Source organism: Schistocerca piceifrons, chromosome 11 (genome assembly GCF_021461385.2).
Source record: "Schistocerca piceifrons isolate TAMUIC-IGC-003096 chromosome 11, iqSchPice1.1, whole genome shotgun sequence".
NCBI classification, from domain to species: Eukaryota; Metazoa; Arthropoda; class Insecta; order Orthoptera; family Acrididae; genus Schistocerca; species Schistocerca piceifrons.
This window is the reverse complement of record NC_060148.1, coordinates 145,344,550-145,365,698: the sequence shown is the minus strand read 5'-3', so window position 1 is coordinate 145,365,698 and position 21,149 is coordinate 145,344,550. Positions and strand designations below refer to the sequence as shown.

The window sequence follows — 21,149 nt, the reverse complement described above, 5'->3', positions numbered from 1 at the left end:
ATAGGTGAAACCAGCCAAAGAGCAATGTGTGATTCAGTTGTTTCAAACAGATAAGTTTTGTTAATCTGCTGTCTAATTGTTCAACTGGTCTAAAATTGTTGGGATTGAATTTTCCTTCCACAACTTGTTTAGACTAAACTGCCTTAAAGAAATTTGATAATTTGTCAGATCCTGAAAGGTGTTACTATTTTAACTAATTGAGGCATTTTATTCTGTGATGTTTCTCATTAATTATACTGTGGTCCATGTTTTTCTGTGTCAGAATGATTAAAATTTGACTGATCGTAGAATTTACGAGAAGATGTGTGTTTCACATCTGCAAGGTGAAAAAGTGCTCATAGCTCTTGAGGTATGCATTGAAGAGTTGATGTTTACTGGACATTTTTGGTGTGTTTTAGTCCATTCTACCATGTCTCAAAATATGGACTACTTTTTCAACATTAAGTATACAGTTACTAAAGATTGTTTCCTTTATAAACTAGTTTTTCAATACTTTCTTCTACTTTCAGCTGAATTATTCCTTCAGTAACATACATTTTTCCAGTAGCCATGCAGTAATCTCTCATTCCGTACTATGAGCAACATGTTTCACCATATCCAGTCAGTTCTGGGAGGCTACCTCTCTCTTCTTCCCTCATGCTGTGTGGTCTCTTCCATAAGCAAGTTGATACATTCATTGCTGCAGTGAAACTAATACAAGACAGAAATGATTTGCTAAGTGTTAATGTAATACAGTGCTGCCAAGTGTAACCAGCAGTTGTAGAAATATTGATTTTTATGCATCTTATGACATCAGTTATGTAAAAGTATATTTTATGTCATATAATGTCCACAAAGCTGGAGAAAAGGAAGCTTTGGGCAGGGAATCATAACTGATTTTGAGAATTTATGCAGGGAAGGGGATTTATGCTCAATTAAATTAAGCAATAAGCCCAGAAACATGTAGACTGAGGCTGATATGGACTGATGTAGAAAGCACTTGTGCAACACTGGTACTTATTCAATCAGCAATAGATACCATTGTAAGAGAAGTTGAGTACAGGGTAATAGGAACATGACAAATAGTGGTTAATTAAGTGAAAGCATTTTTTAAATGTATTCAGGAGGATACTGTGTGAACAGGTGGTGTACTTGTGGCAAAATAAATAATTAAAAATAGCGAGAATCAGGAATACAAAATAAAAACTTACGTTGGGTAGACACTACTTTTTATCTATCAAGGTGGCAGATTGTGCAACAACTAACAACAGAGAGAAATATTACAAGCATTTTCAGACTTCTTTAATTGTAGATGAATTTAATGAAACAAAGATTGCTCAGTGAAAATAATGGAAGACTGGGATACACACATGGTTTCTTTTCTTTTTTTTTTTTCCTCAAACAGTTTGGTGCTCACAGTTAGTACTTACAGAATTATTTACAGTAGGGGTAAATTTTCGTTGGTAATTTTTGTCTAATAGTCACTTGCAAGTACTTTGTGTAAATGCCTGAGAATTTTGCAAGAGCAGATGTCAGAAGCATTTATGCACAGGAGAGTGAGTGAGTGTGAGGGCTCAGAGATCTCCCTCTGTGAGATTTTTCCATTGTAATTCTGCATGTGAAGGAAGAGGTTCTTATGGAAGATGCGAGTCTCCAGCTGCATTTTTTATACTTTCAGTGCCATAGTAAATACGTAAAAGACTGTGTTATGTTGGGTAAGAGTGAATTAAGCAGCAAAATGATTTTGGAGCATTGCAGTGCTTTTGATCAAAGATCCACATCAATATTTAAATTTTATGAGAATGGCAGCTATGGAGATGGAAGAAATATTTCTAAAGTCTGTATAAATCCATTAGTGTTAAATGCAGACTGCTTTTGTCTCTAATATTTCTTGCATCAGGTGTGTTTACACTTTTAATATTTGGTCAAGTGACAATTATGATGAAATAAATTTGCATAAGATTTCGTCAAATACCCATACTTCTTCCAAGGCCAAATAAGGTGGATGTGAGATAAATAAAGCATTTCCAGACACACATTTATTTGAATTTTTTTCTTGCATATACTTAGGAAACCACTCATAAACTCCTGAATGTCTGTTCTTCAGCACCCTTTATAATCAACTAATACCATGTTATTTAAAGTTGTAAATACAGCTATATTACTTGAAGGTAAATGACATTTTTCAGACTTCCAAAATAATTGCTTTTGAACATAACTTCACTTGTTTCTGTGTTATAGAACTACTTGTTCTGTTTCTATAGATTGTTGATATTCTGGTACTTCTGTGGAGGTGTTATACAGTGTAAAAATTTGAGCCAAAAAACTTCGCTTCTTATCTCAGTTCATGTAGTCCAATAGCTGTACACTCCATAATAGTAGCCTTTCCTCATACAAACTAATTAAATCCACAGTTTTTCCTAAATCCAACTCTTGGCAGCCTTCTTCATTATGTTTTTTGCTGACACATTGCTGATGTCCATTCACAGTGCTTATTTGTAGTGACTGCAGTCTCAACTGTCCAAACAATGCTGTTACATATTTATAGAATGTCTGGTTGGCATGGGAAGTGCATTGCTTAATCATTCATATTTTCATATTAATGTGGGATCGAGACATTTCAGTGACAGGGTTTTTTTTTTTTTTTTTTTTTTTTTTTTTTTTTTTTTTTTTTTTTTTTTTTTTTTTTTTTTCCAATAGTAAATAATATGTTTGCTATGTGTTAGTAAGTTATTTGCTGCACAGCATTGCATAAGTCTACAACTGTTGAAATAGACTAACTGCTGTTGAATTATTATGGGACTTTGTTTTGGTTTCAAACTTATAAATGTGCATTCTACATCAGTTATATTATTAATATTGACAAACTCCAGAGATTCATCATCATCATCATCATCATCATCATCATCATCATCATCATCATCTTGGACAGCTTCCAGCCACTGGCTGGGTCTGTCGAGAACACAAGCCTCTCCATCGTGTTCTGTCTTTCCACCATTCCCCCTCTTCCACCTTCGTCCAGTTCTCTCCTCTTCTCGCCACACCTTCCTTCACTCCCTTCACCCATCTATCTCTTGGTCTTCCCCTGGGCCTCTTCCCCTCCAGTTGCAGATCAAACATCCTCTTTGGAATTCTTCCCTCATCCATTCTCTTCATGTGTCCATACCACTGCAGTCTTGATTTTTCTATCCTGTCCTGTACTGGTTCCTCCTTTAGTCTTTCCCTCACATACACATTTCGCAATCTGTCTCGTCTTGTTACACTCAACCTGCTCCTCTGGAACTTCATTTCACTAGCTTGTATTCTACTTTTGTCGCTTTTGTGCATTACCCATGTCTCACTTCCGTATGCCAATATGGGGACAAAGTAGGTTCGGTATATAATTCCCTTGGATTTCTGTGGCACCTCCTTGCTCCAAATAAGCCCCCTAATGCATTTGAAGAACTGCTCTGCTTTTCTGCACCTTTCATTTATTTCCATTGCATTTCCCCCCTTACTTTCAATCATGCTTCCCAGGTACTTGAAGTTCTCTACCACTTGTAGTTTTTCCCCTCCACAAGTTATATCCACATTTGGCCTATTCTTCTTCCTTGTTGTGACAATTATTTCACTTTTCTTTGCAGAGAAATGCATTCCATATTGTGCTGCCGTTGCCTCCCATACATCTAACTGCTCTTGCACCTCCTCCTCGCAATTTCCCCATAACATCAGGTCATCGGCAAAAAGCACTGCTTTCATTTTATGATCTCCAATTGCATCTGATGCTTGCTGTAGGATTTCATCCATAACAATAATAAACAATAAAGGCGAAAGTGCACTTCCCTGTCGCAGCCCATTTTCCAGCTTGAACCATGCAGTACGTTCCCTCCCCACTTTCACACAACTCTCACTTCCCTCATACATTTTTCTGACTTTTTGTGTTATCACTTCATCTATCCCCTTTGCGTTCAGCACATCCCAGAGCTTGTCCCTATAGATACTGTCATACGCCTTCTCAATATCTAAAAAGGCCATGATTAAGTCCTTCCCGTACTCATAGTGCCTTTCCTGCAGTTGCCTTACCGCAAATATGAGGTCCGTTGTTGATCTTCCCGGTCTGAAACCATACTGCTCCTCTTGCAGTCTACTTTCAATACTGCTTCTTATTCTCTTCTCCAGGATCTTTTCATAGATTTTTCCACAGTGGCATAGCAGGGTGATTCCTCTGTAGTTCTCACATCTCCTTTTATCCCCTTTCTTGAAGATCGGGACTATAATTCCTTTCTTCCAATCCTCAGGAATTCTGTTCTCCTTCTACACCACCCTCAGCACTCTGTATAGCCACTAGGTTCCTACTTCTCCTGCTGCTCGTATCATATCCACTGTTACTTCATCCCAACCTGGTGCCTTGCCCCATTTCATCCTCTTTATGGCTTCTTCCACTTCATTCCAAGTTAGATCATCAATTTCCCCACTATTATAATCGTCTGCTGCCTTAGGCTCTCCATCGCTGTTAGTTGCCCGCTTGGCGGCATTCAACAGATCTTCAAAGTACTCCTTCCAAATCTTTTTGAGCTCATGCATTTCCTCCACAACCCTTCCATTATTATCCATGATCCTCAGGCACTCGCTTCTGCCGTTCCTCTTATTTCTTACCATGGTGTAAAGTACTTTTTTTGTTCCCTTCACTGTCCTCTTCCAACATTCTTGTCCATTTTTCCATCCACTTCTTCTTCTCCGCCCTTACTATGGTCTGTGCCGCTTTCTTGCTTTCGTTATATTTTACCCTAGCTTCCTCTGTTTGGGTCTGGAACCATTCTCTGAAGGCTTTGTTCTTTAGAAGTACTTCCTCTATACATATGTTGTTCCACCATGGGGTTTCCTTACTTCTGCTCTTTGTGCTAGTTCTTCCGCACACAGTCTCAGCTGCCTCAACTAGAGCCCTCTTAAAATCTCCCCATTCTTCTTCCACTGTTCTCTGATCTTCCTTTGGCAGCTTCTTCCTGATCAGTGTCTGGTACTGGGTCCTCCATTCATCTTCTTTCAGCATCCATGTCTTCAACCTTGTCTCCTGTATGTCTGTTGCCCTCCTATCTTTTTTCTCTCTCAGGGTGGCTACCAACAGCTGATGGTCACTGTCTAAGGCCTCAGATGGAATGACCTTAACATCTGTGAGGCTGCTCATCATCTGCCTATCCACTAGTACATAGTCTACTACTGAAGTTTGGGACCAGTCTCCACTGTACCAAGTTATTTTGTGGCTACTTCTCTTCTTGTACCAGGAATTTGCGATTGCCAGCCCATTCCTCTTGCAGAATTCCAGCAACAATTTTCCTTCTCTATTTCGGTTCCCCCAGCCCTTTGGTCCCATTATCTCCTCGAGTCCTTTCCTGTCTGTGCCAACATGTGCATTGAGGTCCCCTATTATAATCTGATTACCTCCATTTAGCTGCTTTTGCATGTCATCTTCAAATTCCTCCTCCTCCTTTTTTGTACACCCCACCTGTGGGGCATATGCTTGGATGATTTCAATGCATTTGCCTTTCACTCGTACTCTGGCTTTTATCATTCGATCATTGATACCTTCCACCTCCTCCTGCAAACCCTCTCTGACCACTATTGCCACTCCATTTCTTCCCCTCTCATTCCCTATCCAGTACAGTTTACATCCTTTACTCAGTGGTTTTTCACCAACTCCTCTCCACCTAGTCTCAGCAAGTCCCAAGATGTCCATTTTCCTCCTTTCCATCATTTCTACAATTTCTTCTAACTTCCCAGTTAGAGTCCTTATGTTTAAGGTGCCCAGTCGTAAACCATCTCGTAATTCTTTTCCATTGCTTGGTCGGTTTCCTTTAAATCCGTTCCGTGATCCAAGGCATGTTCCCTTTTTGAAAGCAGTTGATTTATCCACTACTGGCTTGCTAGGCCTATCGCAGCTTCACCAGAGCCCCGTTAGCCGTCATGTTTCAGGGTTCCCATAGGGCCTTCCCAGCTACCGTAGCCGTCCTGGGGCACACGAAGTCCCCGCTGTACATCGCCCCTATAGGCAGTCCCCTACTTTGTGCCGTTGCCCATCTCCCACGACTTGGACGAGGGGTTGGACTTATGGGAGACAAACTCCAGAGATTTTTTTTTTTTTTCTATACTCCAGAGATTGCTTAGCCTTAAAAAAAATAACAATGTCTCCTCTGTTGTAAAGGATTAACCCCAAATCCAGTGACAGACTTTTGTAGGGTATTCTAGGATATTTTCTAATTACAGCAAGCTTCCAATAATCTGGATTAATGGGGACCAAAATGCTTATGACTATACTACAAACTGCTATTCACCACATTTACAAAGCATGCTATTTGTCACATTAAACTTTGAACTGAAGCATTTCTCACTGAAAATGGACAACTAACCCACAAAGTTACTCTCCAATCACACTGTGTACTGTGTCACTGGCTTTCAATTCCCTTGTGAGAAATAGTCTACATTCCACGGTTTTGTTCACTTTTTTCCTGTTTGTGGTTCTCATTTTCCATAGTGTGAAAATATAGGCATAGTCAAAAAAAAATTCTTCCCTTAACTCTTAGCATGTCTTCAAAAGGCTCATCTTCACTCACTTCATACCAAACTCACTTTGTTCACTAGATCTGTATCACTTAATTGATAGAATCCTGGCTCACAACCATTACTATTGGACAGTTTGTGGAAATTTTTTGTGGTCCACTTGCTCACAACTGGAAATCAGTATTCTGTTGGAAAATATGCATTCTAATTAAAAAAGAATAATTCAGGCTTTGTTTGTTACCTTTTCAAAAATTTTGCATAATTAGTCTGCACCCAAGTAATCAGAAGCTAGCTGCATTTTCATGTAAGAGAGCTATTCTCTCCAGCAGCACATTACAGAGAAACTGCATTTCTTTGGGTTTCTTACAACTGTTCATTTCTGTATCTGTATTGCAATGAAAATATCTGGATGACAAACGTGCTGTGTATCTTCTTTAGAAACAAACTTATTGTTTGCTCACAATGCTTGCTGTTGACAAGCTTAATTTCTTTCTCACTTCATCTATAGCCTTGCATTCAGTTTTTTCTCAATTTTCTTCTTCTCCCTCTTCTTTTTTGTGATAATGTACAATAATGCTGATGTACTGTGTGTAACAAAATTTCCTACACAGGTTCTGAGAACAGGTTCCTTGCACCAAAACAAGAAAAAGAGTCCAGAAACATGGGCTCTGAAATGCTTATCTTAAGAGCTATGAGCACCTGATCAGTAGAAGAGGATACCTTTTTCACCATGGATTTCAGTGGTTTCCATGCCATGGCTATTAAGAATTTTGTGCAGTGCAGATGTGGATTTTGATATGTTGTTGAGACATATTGCTTGAATCAATTTGAAAGGCTATTTTGTGGTAAATTTGGTACAATGGATCTGTGGTCACTACTGGCTCTTTACAGACTAATATTGTGGTTAAGATTTATTTGGTTTGTTGCCCCAATTTGATTCTGAGAAAATGCCACTAAGCAGTTATCCCAAAACAATTGCTGAGCTTAAAACTACCATTCTGGAGGTCATTAACAGCACTGATGTTCCAACACTTCAGTGGGTCATGCAAAATTTTGCAATTCGTCTGTGCCACAGCATCGCCAAGGATGGCAGAGATATTGAACATGTCATAACCTAAATCCGAATATCTGTAATGACGTTTACATGTTGAAGAAGGTGTCTGCATGCCATTGTTGGTAACTAATTCACGTTTTTTCATATAGCTCAATAATTGTCACCCTGTATGTGTATCAAATTTGAAACAATAGTTTACATTTTCAGGAAGATGAGCAAGCATAAGCTGGAAGCTACCTGCAGATTAAAAAAAGTATGTTTGACTGGGCCTTGAAACTTTTCCCTTGTGTTCCATGGTCTGGTACAAGTTGTGTCTAGAAGTTTCAAAACAGAGCGTGCGCGCACTCACGTGCACACACACACACACACACACACACACACACACACACACACACACACTCTGCTACAGAGTGAAAGCTTCATTCTGAAAACCAGTGGTTGTTTGGTAGCCTACCTTTATTTCATGTGGTAATATAAATGTGATAGTGTGCACGTCCTTCTAAATTACCACATGTGATGCTTTCCATGAGAATGTATTACTGATCGACAATAAAATTCGTCTTTAGGCATATGTGAGCAGACATGAATCTTATATACAGTTTGAGAGCACTTTTTTCTCTGTGGATGTGATGAAGTACTGTACCACTCAAATTTTTGGTGTGTATCTGTGATGGAAGTAATTTTTAAAATTTTTTTGCGTGCATTCTGTGTCCTCTAAAAATTGCAACATAATTTAAGTGCACATAACAAGTAGGCAGTGTAATTCATATTTATTAATTGAGTCTAAATAGCAGTAGAGTGCTGTTTGTATTTCTTCTTTACTGCCATACATTTTTCATCCATTGCATAATAATATAATGAAATATTTCAGGAGGGAGCATCGGAAGGAAGCGTACCAGGCAGTATACGGTAAGGACGTCATTATACACCATATATTTGTTTTTGAGAAGTACTGATTTCTATTGTCTCATGGGAAATCGGATGCAACATACAGATTATTTAAATTACTTATTGCTTTGTCAACAAGCAGCTATGTTACAAGGCAATATGATCCATAATATGAAGGTTGGTCATAAACTAATCTCTAATTGGCAATGGGAAGTAGACAAACACTTCTAGCTTCATGGCACTTGCAGGTTGCAAAGACATACTTTGAAAAGCACATTGTCAGCTCTCTGTTCTGTTCATCAATCTGTAAGCAATAAGGAGATGAAATGAATGGTGTTATTGCATATCTGCCAGTTGAAAGGTATGTCTTGTCATTTACTTTCTGCTGAGATTCATGGTCAGTTATGTTGTGTATATGGTGATGGGGTTGTAAGTGATGGTGCTGTGAAGGAGTTGTGCTGAAATTTCAAGGGTGATCATAGAGATATGCATGATCACCATGGTCAGGGAAGACATTCACATGTGAGTGATGAACTTGTGCAGCATGTTGATGGAATTTTGTGTGCAATACGTTAGTGCACAGTTTCTGAACTTCCTGATGAAATGACTCAGATTTGAAAAGCAAACCTTATTAACGTCAGAGAGCGGTTAGTTTATCATAAATTTTATGCAAGTCCACAAAACCGAAACAATGTGTTCATCCTTGAAACTCTATCAACACTGCCATGTAGAGAGGCAATTCTGAACAAAATCATAACTGGGATGAGACATGGATGACGTACATAAATCCTGGAACTAAGGAATAGTCCAAATAGTGGATGCACATTCGTTCTCTCAATAAGACAAAAAATTCTGGAAGATGCTGTCAAATTCTATAATGATGTCTACAGTTACTTAGTATTGTAAACGAATTTTCACAACCGATTTTGTGAGGATAATGCATTATAATACTGTGAGAGACTTAAAATTCTCCAAAAGCATCAGATCATTAATAAAGGAACCAACAATGTTTGACCCCATACTGCAGATTAAATGAAGGAAAACTCACATTTTTGTCTGGAGGTTTTTCGACATTCTCCCAATAGTCCAGACTAGACACCAAGCAGTTTACACATCTTTTACACCAAGCAGTTTACACCTCTTTTCAATGATGAAGGCCTAACTGGCTGCACAGCACTCAGTGATTGTTGATTAACTGTGGAATGCTGTCAACAACTGGCTGGAATGAAATACCAGGTGGCTCCATTCTTTGATGAAGGCATAAAGAAGCTTGTGTCACGTATGACAAACATGTGAGTGTTGGTAGCGACTGTTGAAAAGTAATGTCAACAGGTAACTACAAATTTTATATTAAAAATGATCTAATTATTTTCTTTTCCTTAAATAGCCAATCAGAGAATAATTTACAAACAGCCCTCTTACATTTATATGTGGAATTAGTGCTTCGTGAGCATCAAGTTTCGACATACTGCTCACCTGTTTTTGATGTTGCATTTGGTTTTATGTATCATGATGTTCCAGATCTTGATGAAGTGAAATGATGTTCTAGAAACTGATACTGTATAGTGCCGAGTGATGTATTGCAAATGACAGCTAAATTTGAGTGTGTTTCTTCTCACTTTATTTGCAATAAAATGTTGTGGATGGCCAGTTCCAGTTCCACAGATCACATTTAGTTCAGGTAAAGAGACATGTACATCCACCTTGATAAATGTACTCAGAAGAGAACAAAGTCGAGCATTAGTTAGACATGGTGTTTGTCGAACTTCACTGTACCGTAACATGCAGTGACAGACTCATGAGAGGAACAGTGCATGTGAAAATACTTGTAGTACAATCACCAGAATTAATCACATTGTCCAGTAAATATTAGTGGCCAAACATTGACATTTTAGGTTATCGATACAATATTTAGGTGTCACACAGCAATGTCAAATCACAGATTTTCACATGAAACATTTGGCATTGGATATGTACAGGTTGGAAGGATTGAGCATGGAATGGGTATCCAGATTGGTGCGATTAAGTAAGTGAAAAGTTGGCCGGTTTCCAAAAAGAACTCTGAAGGATTTATTCCATAAAAGGGCCACCTAGGGGGAAGAAAACCACTGACTAGAGAGGTTGCCACTGAGACCAAAATGTTTTGGGTGGCTTTTGAGAGCAGGAGAGGTATGTGTTAGCTGGCCAGCCACCAGCAAGCAAGAGATAGTAGTACCTTCACTCATTCTCATGTGTGCCTGCACCACATGACCCACTCATGGCACCCTACCAGCCAATGAGGGTGAACAAGTCCTTACTATGAGAACCGTAAAAAGTCAGCATCATGTGCTGAAGCCATGGGAGAATGTGGACAATCTGTACAGCATCCAAGATTGCAACAAAGAATTAAGAACTCTCAATAAAAAGTTTTGAAAAATATACTTCCTCTTCCCTTTCCACACTGGTGGGCCCTGCGTATTCCTTCCCCCTTGTGCAGGAATCAAGTATAAATTCTTAAAATTTCTTAGCAAAATTCAGTGATGGAAAGCTATGTCTCCCTTAATAGGGAGCACGGGAACAAGGCCCTATGAAGTAACACGGGTGGAGAGGTATTATTATTTCATTTAAAATAAATAGGGGTGTAGTTTAGAACTTAATGCATGTTATACAATATTTTAATGAATGTAAATCATAATTTTACAATGTGCTATTGTTTATTTCTTTTACTCATCTTTGATTACAAAATTGCCTTCGGATCAGAAAATTATGACCTCATTGCATCTTGCCTTGCACACTCAGGGGGTAATCTGGTCTATGGTGAAGAGGTACGGTGCACAGTGTCAGTAGGTAGGGTATTGTATGAGGAGACAAAGGTCACACAGCTGTAGGAGTCAGCAGCAATATGTAAGCCCCTGTGTATGGCTGCAGAGAACAGCTGTGCTGCAGAAGCTAAGTGACTAGTGGTGTCTGCTGGGTGATGTTGTCCGAAGAAAGTTACCCAAAACGGCAAGTCCCTATGTGGTGGACATTAGTGGGAGGCCCAGAGGGAGTGTTTACACAATAAAAAGGGCTAAACAAAATAGGGGTTCTTTCCCTTTCAATTACATTACTTCTGCTAGTGATGTAATAAGACTATTAGTAACTAGGTTCTAAGCTGGTCTTTCCTTTGTCACTGACAATATGAAACTAATTCTTATTCACTAAGTACAAAGATGCTGATGTGAAATTGAAGAACCCCTTTACAAAACACTTCACGTGACTAATCTTATAACTATCCACACATATCTAAAGAAGGGATCCATGCTTCATTGGCTGTTAAAGTTCACTGGTGGCTGGCACTCAGCAACAAGTTGAGGTTGTCTGTAACAATAAACTCTTTTGTATAAAAATCTCTTAACTTCATCACGGAGAGCTAGTGCTAGATGAGCGGAAATATTGTTATGCGATGTCACAGTTAACATATGTTTTTGCTGGTCATCCCAAGAAAGTTACCCAAAAAGGCACAGATAGCTGAAACAAGTGTAAAGAAGAAGCAATGGGTAGTGAGACTGACAACCACTGGAGTGTATTTTTAGAGCAGATTGAAGTTCTGCCAATGAGAAATAGGGGAAAATTGGGAGCAATATAAAATAGGTTTTCAGGCACAAAAGTGAAACAAAAGCCCTGGATACTGTCAGCTGTTGATGTAAACAAGGTGAGAGATTTATGTGCAACGTTGCCAGTGTTCCAAGGATACAAAAACACGCAATCTTAGCTGCAACAGATTGGCATCACACTGAGGGCAGTGGGGTATAATTAACAATGTACCCTTAGAATCAACTGTGGATCACATAGGCACATGTGAGATGATTCATCCTCATAACTGAGTTTTGTAGAGAGTGGCTAGTTAATGCAGTAAGAAGGGAGATTCAATGTCTGTGACCTTGGCTGGAAAAGACAAGATGTTGAGCTGGTATTTCTGGGAAAGTTTAGCCATGGACAATTCTCCATCAACAAAAGGATGATGTTGGTAGTCCAGCAGTAGTCTAAGAATTAGACAGGTTTAAATAAATCCAGTAACAAACAACAGCAGTCGCCCACCAATATTAATTCACAAAGAACCGAGTTGCTCAAAATATGTTGGAACCAGTCTTTGTCTTGAGTGTAATACTCTCTCTCTCTGAGTGCCCATTCGCTAAATAGGTAATGCAAATGCAGGAGCTGCAGAAGGCTGGAAATGTTTGTTGCAAACAGCCAAGGATTTATTGCAGTTTCTGGCATAATAGTGAGAAACAACCCACAGTGATTAGGAAGAGGAGGGGTAGCTACACAGTAGTACTTTAACATAAACAATGACACATTACTATCACAGGAAATAAATGGTTATGCCCCTTGTACAAAATTTCAAACACTTCATCAAAATATAAAAGCATTAAAATACTGATGTATTAAACATAACATAGGAAAATCAGCACATATACTGATTAATTACAACGTAGCCTAAAATGTGTGTTACTCGTCATCCCACTGACCTGCCCAAGCTGTGTGTCACATGCTAGGAGCTGTGTAGGACTTCTGCAACACCTCTGAAGCACCGTAAGCAAAGTTGTTCATTCCTCCATCTGAAGTGGTGACAGGTAAGGTATCCTGTCAGGTGTAGAGGTTGATGAGGGTGTAGACGATGAGGAGGAGCCAGAACCCCACCCATGTGGGTGGCAAGCCCGCATTCCTATAGACAGGGCGATATTAGAGTCCAGAGCCAGGTCCACCTCATGCCAGATCACATGAAGACATCTGCCATCAGGAAAAGGAACCAAAAGTCCCCAGTGCAAAGTGACAATGAGTCAGAAGAAACACCAACTCTGGCCTGTTTTGGACCTTCAACATCAAATGATAAGACCTTACCATAAAATCCACGTAAACTGGAAACATGTCAAGAAAGAGAGAGAGGATTTCCCTGGTGGAACATTGCATTGCGAATTAGATGCCATGGATTTCCAGTTGGATTCTGACAATTACCAAAACCAAGGAATGGAGGTCACTGGAAGGGACAATACACGAGAGTATGGTTTTATTCCTGTTTGTCATAAACACCAACAAAAATGCAGCCAAACTGTACAGCACCTCCCTACAAAGTGTTGAGCAGAGAAAGTGGAAATGAGAAACCATTTTGCACTAATCACGCCACTGGAGAGGCGCACGCACTCAACCAATCACAGCTACCACTGGCCCAACAAGAAGGAGCCATTCAACCAATCAAACCCAAGCATCAGAAAGTGCTGCCAGTCACGATTTATTAAATGGAGAAATATGCTGAGTGCTTTGAAAGCAAAGGTGACAGAATGAAATACCACTTCAATAACAATGAGGACCAATGCATTCCCATCAAATTTTTCAAAACATACTGGCTGCCATATTTCTTTCACCAGCCACCTGAACAAAAAGATATAAGTCATCATCAAACGAGTTCCTGTGTCAGTAACAGAAGAGGAACTGACGCAGGAGAAGAAGCCTTTCCAAAAACAAAAGTACACAAATACAAAACTAGCAGAACCAGCTCAGAAAAATCTGACATCTATGTGTTCACTGCAACAACCTTCCTCCTGCCAATTACAATGCAAGGATCTGGGACATATGATACTTGCTCTACACTACAGTTCGAACCAAACTCTAGAAAGGAAAGGTGGTGTGGACAAAACCAATGTCGCAAATGCCAACATTTTGAGTGTACCACCAACTATTGTAACGTGCTGGCATTGTGTGCATTGTGTGTCAAATGCAGTGACAATGCCTATTGAGGCTGTCCCCAACCAGAAATTGCACAACCAGAATACACTAATTGCCATGGAGAACACATTGCCCTCTTTCATGGGTCCAAAGTATACCAGTCACTTGCTACCACTACCAACCTCCCTCCCTCCCTCCCTCCCTCCCTCCCTCCCTCCCACCCTCCCTCCCTCCCTCCCTCCCTCCCTCCCACCCACCCACCCACCCTCCCTCCCTCCCTCCCTCCCTCCCTCCCTCCCTCCCTCCCTCCCTCCCTCCCTCCCTCCCTCCCTGCCTGCCTGCCCTACACACACACACACACACACACACACACACACACACACACACACCACCACCACCACCACCACCACCCATTACCAAATCAACATTCCTTGATGCCTCAGGACGTCCTATTAAATGATACATGCTTTTATTCAGGTTGTAAAAAAAGATCGTTACTTCCCAAATGGATTCAGTACCTCCTCAATACCTCATCAGCAGTTTCAGCATTCTTCTGAAGAACCACGTGTCAAAAGCACCTATTTTCTTCTCGTCTGAACTGTTTATAGCCTACGTTTCAGTTCTGTGCAAGGTTACCTTTGATGCAAATACTTTCAAACATTTAAATTTCTATTCGATGTAAACTAGTTCCTCATTTTCAGAAATGTTTTTCTCGCTCATGCACCCTGCTTTTTCTATTCCCTGTACTTCAGCCACCTCCACTTGTTTTGCTGCCTCAATAACAAAACTCATCTACTACTTTTAATGCCCGATTTCCTAACTTAATTCCCTCAGAATCATCTGGTGTAATTGAGATACATGTCATTATCCTTATTTTACTTCTGTTGATATTTATAACCTCTTTTCATGACATTATCCATTCAGTTCAACTGTTTCTCTAAGGCTTTTGCTATTACTGACAGAATTACTGTCTTCTCCAATATTTAGTGTTTTTATTTATTTTTCTGTTAACTTAAATTTCCTTTGCAAATTTCTCCTTTGTATCCTTGACTGGTTGCTCAATGCACAATTGAATAACGTCAGGAATTGACAATACTCTCTACCTACCTTCTCAACAACCCTTCATGCCTTTCCATCACAGTCTGGTTTTTATAGAAGTTGTAAATAACCTTTCAGTCCCTGTATTTTATCCATGCTACCTACTGAATTTAAGTGTGTCTTATAGTCAACATTGTTAAATCTTTCCTCAAAATTGATGAGTGCTAGAAATGTAAATTTGACATCTTTAAACATACCTTCTGAGAGAGGGCCCATCTTGCGTCATGTGTTCCGACATTTGTCTGGAATCAAAACTGATCTTCCCTGAGCTCAGCTTCCATTAGTCTTTTTTTCTTTGATACTTCTGTAAATAATTTGTGTCAGTATTTTGCAACTATGGCATATTATACCAATTGTTCGATAATAGTCTCATCTATCAGCAATTGCCACCTTTAGCATTGTATATTACACTCTTCTCGATCTGAGAGTATTTTTCCTGTACCACAAATGTTGTGTACCCAGTGGAATAGTTTTATTGTAGTGTTTTCTGCCGAGAATCCCAATAATTTTGAGGAAATGTCATTTGCTCCAAATGCCTTTTTTAGATTTATGTGATTCAGTGTTGCATCAATTCAATTCAGTATTTCATTTGTTGTCCAAGGACTTTGATAATCTATCACCAAAACGGCTGTCAATATTAACTCTTACAGTAATAATTCTTAACCAAAGGGATTTTGCTCCAACAAGAATTTACATTCAGATAAACGAACAATAGACAGTGTAAAAAAATTATGTAGCATTTGTAATGAGGTGCACTTGTATGTGGGGTCATAGGGTGTCAATGCAGTTAACATATAGTTTTGCAAATTTTTCCCTTTTAAACATTAAGTACGAGTTATAATGATGCTACGATCAGCTGCTGTTGAAATATGTCCAGCAAATGAGATTTTCAGTTTTTGGTACATCTAAGAGAGAAAAAATAATTACAACAGCTTTTGAAGAGTTGGACAACCCAAACAATTCCCCCACTCTTATTTTATGAAAGCTATTCATAGATAGAATGTAGCTTTGCCCATTAGTTACCGAAATGCAAATGTAATTCACTGGCCTATTAATTTGGCTAACTAGGTGGCTACCTGCTCCATATCTTTCAAAAGCACACAAGAGATGCACAAGATACTGTTTATTCATGGAAGCATTTTTCCTGCCACTAGCTGGAAACATGACAACGTCCCTGAATGTATTTGACAACACTGTGATCTTTGACTGACTTCATGTAGATTCAGGAAATTATCATACTACCTTTACTTATTATTTTCTTTTCATTACGATTAAATATTATGACTGATTCTCACTTAAGTAACGGTAACACAGTTACAGAATTTGGTTTTGAGTCCAGGCAACTCGTTCTAGCCTGAAACTACAACTGCTCTCATCTTTTACATTTCAAACTATCCACCTTGCCTGCCTCTGGGGCAAAGAGAGATCATTGTCAGCTAGCTCAGTGGTAAAATCTTCACCTTTCAAAGGGAAGACTGTGGTAGCTGTTAGCTGAAATCTCGTTGGAGACAAGATTTTTACTTCTCTGTAACAAAGTAACACTCAGGCATATTGACAGTCAGTAAAAAAATTTTTAGAAAATTTCTCCCTCATAAATTTCTTTGCTACTTTCATTCAGTACCATGTAGGTCTAAAGATGAAAAACCTACAGATTTGCACAGTTGTTATTGCTGCTTTAAGTGAATAATACTAAAAAGAATGTTATTTACTCATAATGTTAATAGTGTAATGGAAGGGTAAAAAACATAATTGCTCACTAAATAAGCTTCATGTTTGCAGTACACATAAGACATAAAGAAATAGCTGCAACAGCTTCTGAAGACTGGGGCTGTACAAATAATGCCTCTTGCCCTTCAGTTATGATTTTTGAGTTGCAATTGATGAGTCTGGATATTGTTTTTTTATAAGTATGCTTTATATCAAAATCTAAGTTACAAAAATGTTAAAACTCATTGGGCTAGACTTCAGATATTTCAGCTGCAAGTTAATGCGATAGGAGTAGACTTCACCATGTCCTCAAAACACCATCTTCCCAACTGCTAGCCAGCTCAGCACATCAGCTTAGAGAAAGTATTTCTCCATTCGCTAGTCTAATGATGAATTGACAACATTGTGCAATATGAATGGCAACAATGTGATCATGATTTACTTCCTGTTGAGGTTCATAACTCTCCTGTTAAAATCACTTTGTATGTCATTGTCACTACTGATACACAGTGTAAGTGCTGGAAGTTAATGATTGGGTGTCAGATTTATTATTTGATTCCAGGAAAGTCATTACACACAGAATCTATAACTAATCTCATGTTTAACATTACTAATCATGTCCATTAAACAACAATACCACAATGAGAGAGATGTTGCTGCATTAGCTGTAGGACCGTATCCCGCTAAAGACCTAAACATTTTGTCTGCTTTTTACTTTTCCCGTTGCCGAGTTTAAGCATTCAGGTTGAGAACCATTAAGGAAATCGTAGCTTCACCATCTTTAGTGTCTTTGCAATTTTGATATACTACCTCATAGATATAAAGGTGAAAAATTTGAAGAAATTGTGACCTTATATCCTTGTTAAAACATTTGTTTGCTTATACCTAAACTCATCTTAGGTTTTTGTCAGTACACAATTCAGTTGATTGTGTGTGGCATTGAATGATTTATCTGGTTTTCTTCTTGGATCGACTCACAATCTGAGGTTTGTGTATTTTAGTGGTAATCCTGAAATGCCACTCAGGTAGGATCAAGACTTTTCTAGGCAAGGACCACACTGGGCTCAAAAGTGCAGAATATTCTGGTAATATGTTTTATTAACTTGGACTTTCGTTGTGAGTGTATTCTGCTAAATTGTAATTCACACACACACACACACACACACACACACACACACACACACACACACACACACGCACGCACACGCACAAATAAAACTATATTTTATGAGAGACAAGCAAAGCCAGAAGTAGCCAAAAAGTTATTATTCAAGATGTAATTCAATTGTATTACAACTGAGCATATTTTCATAGTGTTTCTTGTTGGTTTATTGAATATAACTAAAGAGGATAGGAGAGAAATTAATCAACAATAATGTAGCCCCCCATTAATTAAAACTGCCTGACATTGGTAACAGAGTTTTTTGATTCTATGCCTGTAGAGAGCTACTGATTCACACTCATGCTCATAAATTAAGGATAATGCTCAGGTGGGTGGTTTATGGGGTATGACCATGCGGTGCATTTGATCTGCAGTCGTCGCATGGTGGTGCTGGCAGCAGTCCACATATGTAGAGGTGTGTTGGTGCAAGTCAGAGTATGGTGCAGAGAGTAAGTGTGGTGACTGTTTGTTGAAAATGGCCCAAAGAACATATTGATGACATTATGAGAGGTAGAATACTAAGGTGACTGGAGGGCTGATCAAACATAGCAGGTTGTAACACAGGCCCTCCGTGTCCACGAAGTGTGATCTCAAGATTATGGCAATGATTACAGCAGACAGGAAACATGTCCAGACACTACAGTAAGGGACATCCACAGTGTACAACACCACAAGAAGGCCGATATCTCACCATCAGTGTCCGCAGACAGCCACGGAGTACTGCAGGTAGCCTTGCTCATGACCTTACCGCAGCCACTGGAACCGTTGTCTCCAGACACACAGTCTACAGATGACTGAACAGATATAGTTTATTCATCCGAAGACCTGCAAGGTGCATTCCACTGACCCCGGTCACAGGAGAGCTCGTAAATCCTGGTGTCAAGAACACAGTACATGGATATTGGAACAGTGGTCACAGGTTATGTTCACAGATGAGTTCAGGTATAGTCTGAACAGTGATTCTCGCCGGGTTTTCATCTGGCGTGAACCAGGAATCAGATACCAACCCCTTAATGTCCTTGTAAGGTACCTGTATGGAGGTTGTGGTTTGATGGTGTGGGGTGGGATTATTATTGCTAAATGTACACCCCAGCATGTCTTTGACAGAGGAACTGTAACAGGTCAGGTGTATCGGGACATCATTTTGCACCAGTATGTCCGCCTCTTCAGGGTGCAGTGGGTCCTACCTTCCTCCTGATGCATGATAACGCACGGCCCCACTGAGCTGCCATCATGGAGGAGTACCTTGAAACAGAAGATATCAGGCGAATGGAATGGCCCACGTGTTCTCCTGACCTAAACCCCATCGAGCACTTCTGGGGTGCTCTTGGTCGACGTATCGCTGCGTGTCTTCAAATCCCTAGGACACTTCAGGAGCTTCGACAGGCACTGGTGCAAGAATGGGAGGCTATTCCCAAGCAGCTGCTTGACCACCTGATCCAGAGTATGTCAACCTGTTATGCGGCCTGTGTACATGTGCATGGTGATCATATCTCATATTGATGTTGGGGTACATGCACAGGAAACAGTGGCGTTTTGTAGCACATGTGTTTTGGGACGGTTTTCTCAACATATCACCAATACCATGGACTTACAGATCTGTGTCTTGTGTTCTCTATGTGCCTATGCTATTAGCGCCAGTTTTGTGTAGTGCCACATTGTGTGGCACCACATTCTGCAATTATCGGTAATTTATGAGCATGAGTGTAGAAACAAAGACGTCATCAATCCAGGTTTAATGTACGTTTTTGACCACAAATAAAATTTCTTTATAGTTATTTGATAAGACGTGAGAAATATAAATGTTGAGGGTGCTAGATCAGAAAAAATGCTCAGTAGGGGTTGCTTTCCAGCCAAGTTCCTGACTTGTTACTTCTGTGAAGGCAGCAGAGTGTAGATAGTCATTCTCGTACAGTAACTACAGTAGCTGCAATTTACTTTGATACTTTTTGTATGTTGAGACAGCAAGGCATCTCAGATATTGAAATGGATGCCAACTGCGATGGGCACACCCACACACCACTGGCATGCAGTTCTTAACACAAAACATCATCTTTGTGCAACTACATATGTTTTCTGTGTATAAAGTTCAAACTTAGTGGTTCAAAAAGTGGTTCAGACCCCCATGTGATCATGCTGTTTTATATCTTCAGTTATTGACTTTTTTCCATTTGTTGTATGTTTCTCTATTTCTGGCGAACATGTAGAGATACTGAGTTGAAATTTATATAAAATACTGATGTGTACTGTCCCTTGGCAGTGTAATCTAAGTATTCTGATAACCACAAACTCACTCATCAAATCCTTTCAATGAACAATGTGCATAAATGTCAGTTCTGGTGGTCTAGTAGTAAAGTACATGGGTGGAAATTGAGAGGTCATGGTGTAAGACAATGGAATTCCTTCTCATACAGAATCTCATCAAGATGGCGACTAGCTCAACAATACATACATATACATCCTTCTTTCACGACTAATCGGCAAGAAGTCCCCTATTCCTTTCATAAGAGAAAACATAGATAGCAGAGAAGCTATTCCATGGAGTAAATGAACGCTCCAAGGAATAATTGGGCTTGAAACTACTTTGCATTGATAATCGGTAAGATAAGAAGAGATATTTAGAGATATGTACTGAGTTATATAATTTATAAAATTTCTGAAAATATCACGAAGAGACCGCTGCAAGAGACATTACAATGGGACTGATTCTGTCAGATCACCACTTTCTCTGTTTTCACTTTAATGTAGCCTTAGCATCTGAATGATGTACGGAATCACCAGAAACAACACAATGCAGAGTCCTTTGTTAAATTGTAGCTCCCTTTTCCCTGGCTGCATAACTGGGGTAGGTTAGGAATACCTAACTAACTGAAGTGACGTCCATTGAATGACTTGCACCATGGCGTTGAGCCACACAAAACAATAATAATAATAATAATAGTTATTGTTATTATTATTATTATTATTATTATTATTATTATTGGTAAACACATTTGAAGTTTGTACATAACTCTGAGTGTGAGTCCTCCGTGCACCTCTCAA

The 21,149-nt window shown here is 39.3% G+C and overlaps 1 protein-coding gene across 1 annotated transcript in view; it reads left to right on the top strand.

Moving 5' to 3' along the window:
* LOC124720440 (zinc finger protein 70-like) overlaps positions 1-21,149 on the top strand; it is a 125,209-nt gene that overhangs the window by 82,830 nt on the left and 21,230 nt on the right. The window contains exon 7 of the mRNA XM_047245793.1: positions 8,439-8,476. Within this exon, the coding sequence (XP_047101749.1) occupies positions 8,439-8,476 (38 nt within the window). The remainder of the gene's footprint in view (positions 1-8,438; positions 8,477-21,149) is intronic.